A 2,922-nucleotide genomic window follows, 5' to 3' on the forward strand; every position below is an offset into this window, starting at 1 on the left:
TATATATATATATATATATATATATATACACACACACACTGGAATGTGTAGCCTCAAAAAGGAAGGGAATTCTGACGTGCAATGATACTGATGAATCTTTTTTTGTTCTTTTTTGTATTAACAGATCCTATGAGGTGGGTAGGCTCACACTCAAGACAACATAGGAATGGTGGTTACTGGGATGGAAAGAAGGGAAAGAATGGGGAGCTGGTGTTTAATAGGAACAGTTCTGCTTTAAAATGAAAAACACCTAGAAATGGATGCTGGTAATGTTTACAAGACACCATGATCGTGCTTACTGCTGCCAAACTGTATACTTAAGTGCTGACACACTTTGGCACAACATGAAAGAATTTAAAGAGATCTGGCTATGCATTTTTCTCCAAGCAACAGCAGCTGTTCTGAGAAACCACACCCATCACGGATGCAGCTGCATCACCTTTTATTGACCTTTTATCTCCTGGTTCACAGTGATGACTAAGATTATCTCCTTGTTTACAGCGACAACTTAGACTAACTCCACCAAGACTCTCTGAAGCACGTGATTCCGACACCCACACATTTCCTCCCTCCGTAATTTGAAGGCATCATGAATCACATAATTCTAGTCAGATGGTGTCCTTAATGATGGATTCTGCTCTCTCTTGTTGGTGGTTGGCTCTCCCCAGACCTCATCCGCGGTGTATCTGACATCACTTCCCCAGAGACGCCAGGTAGGCATACCAGAACAGAGCCGCCATGTTGGCAAAGAGCACCCGGAACTGCCAAGAGAACAAGCATTAAGTCCTGAGTGGGAATCCTGACCATGTCCCTCACACATTAGTCATCCAACATGGAGTTTATCCCTTCAATTGTTTGCTATTTGTTCTACCTCACCCTCCCACTACTGAATGCCCCCGATCCTTTAGTGTGTCACAAGGTTTGTTAGGGTTCAGCAGAGGTAGGAGTATAAATCACCCTCTCCTGACAATGTTCTTTATGACTTGGGATCAGTCTAGCCCACCACCACCCCAGTACCTGCTCCAATCATCCAGACTTAACCTACCTGAAAGCACCTTCAGTCGGGTGCTATCTCTTCTAGGCAGACAGTCCTGTGACAATAACAATATTTCCCCTATCTTGATAATTATGAGTCTTTGGCACTGGCGCACAAGGTAGCGCTTAACAATACTTGAAGCAGCCGGGCATGGTGGCACACGCCTTTAATCCCAGCACTTGGGAGGCAGAGGCAGGCGGATTTCTGAGTTCGAGGCCAACCTGGTCTACAGAGTGAGTTCCAGGACAGCCAGGACTACACAGAGAAACCCTGTCTCAAAAAAACAAAACAAAAAAAAAACAAAAACAAAAACCAATACTAGAAGCATAACTTCCTTGTCTCTCAAACACTCCTGTGCAACTGTCTAAAGCTAAAACCTTAAGCCTAACCTCACACCCCTGCTTTGAAGCAGTCAATCCCTCTGAATCTTTCCAGGGTGCCTTAGGGTCTGTCATCTTTGTCTCCCTAGGACCCTGGGAGTGTAGTTTCCAGTACTATGAGCAAAACAGTCCCAGGCCCATAACTAAGAGGGTTTCTTATTTAACCTTATTTAAGAGGGTTTTCTTCTTAACCCAGAAGTTTATTTTCTTCCAAATACCTAACTTGCTTCTCTGCTCACACCGAGAGGGGAAAGGCCAAGCACTCCTGAAGTCAGAGAAAGAGCACCCACCTAAGCATGATTCTGCACTCACCAGGGAGCCCCATTCTCTCACCCTCCTAAGATGGCTCTGGGGGACCCTCTTTCTGAACCTGAATGTCCACCCATTTCAGAGGCAGCCACATCTGTACATAACATAGTTTGGGGGTTGGTTGGTTGGTTGGTTGGTTGGTTGGTTGATTGGTTGGTTTGGTTTGGTTTGGAGACAAGGTTTCTCTGTGTAGTCCTGGCTGTCCTGGAACTCACTCTGTAGACCAGGCTGGCCTTGAAATCACAGAGATCCACCTGCCCCTGCCCCTGCCCCTGCCCCTGCCCCTGCCCCTGCCCCTGCCTCCCAGCTGCTGGGATTAAAGGTGTGTGCCACCACACCCAGCTTTATAACATAGTTTTGTAAACATGACATTATTTTCTGACCTCAAGACCTCTCTGTCACCCTGGAATTACTGGTCCTCCTGCCTCTGCCTCCAGAGTGATGGATTACAGGCACTAGCATACTTGCCTTGAGCTGTGAATTTTGTGCTTCCCACACACTCTTCAAGTCAGAGCAATCTGGCTTTAGCTCCTAATCCATCCCTTTATGGCTCTTAGAAAGGTCACTGGTAAGGATACTTCAAGTTGGACATCTGCTGGGGTTTGGGGGAGGGGGGTGAAGGTTAAATTCCTTCTCTTTCTGCTATGGTTGACCAGCCCTTTGTTCTATCTGAAATGCTTGCATGTTTTCTTCTACTTTGTGGTCTATATGATACATGTGTGCATATATGAATGTGGGTGATCTTGGTGTGTGCTTGTTAAGTAATATTTATGAAGTGAGGCATATTGATAGACATTATATTTTGTGGTATAAAATGAGGCCTGTGTATAGAATGATGTGTATGCGATGTGTATATGTTCACTCATTCATTCATTCTCTCTCTCCCTCTTTGTGTGTGCATAATGTGGTCTGTGTATAGAGTGTAGTCTACATGGTATGTATGTTTATAGTATATATGCTGTAGGAGTATGCACACGGGCCAAGCTCCCTCTTCTTTTACCCAATGGGAGTCCTATGCTGACCCTACTCTGTTCCTCCTTCAGTGGACCCTTAGTCTGTGAGATTCCTATAGAAAAGATTTTGTTTGTTTGTTTGTTTGTTTGTTTTGGGTTTTTTTTTTTGGTTTTTCGAGACAGGGTTTCTCTGTATAGCCCTGGCTGTCCTGGAACTCACTTTGTAGACCAGGCTGGCCTCGAA

General features: G+C 45.0%; 1 protein-coding gene across 1 annotated transcript in view; it reads right to left on the reverse strand.

The window, feature by feature from the left end:
* Positions 1-420: 420 nt before the first annotated feature.
* Pxmp2 (peroxisomal membrane protein 2) overlaps positions 421-2,922 on the reverse strand; it is a 13,171-nt gene continuing 10,669 nt past the window's right edge. The window contains exon 5 of the mRNA XM_021187130.2: positions 421-761. Coding sequence (XP_021042789.1) covers positions 693-761 — 69 coding nt within the window. The 3' untranslated portion in view covers positions 421-692. The remainder of the gene's footprint in view (positions 762-2,922) is intronic.

Source organism: Mus pahari, chromosome 23 (assembly GCF_900095145.1).
Source record: "Mus pahari chromosome 23, PAHARI_EIJ_v1.1, whole genome shotgun sequence".
Taxonomy (NCBI): Eukaryota; Metazoa; Chordata; class Mammalia; order Rodentia; family Muridae; genus Mus; species Mus pahari.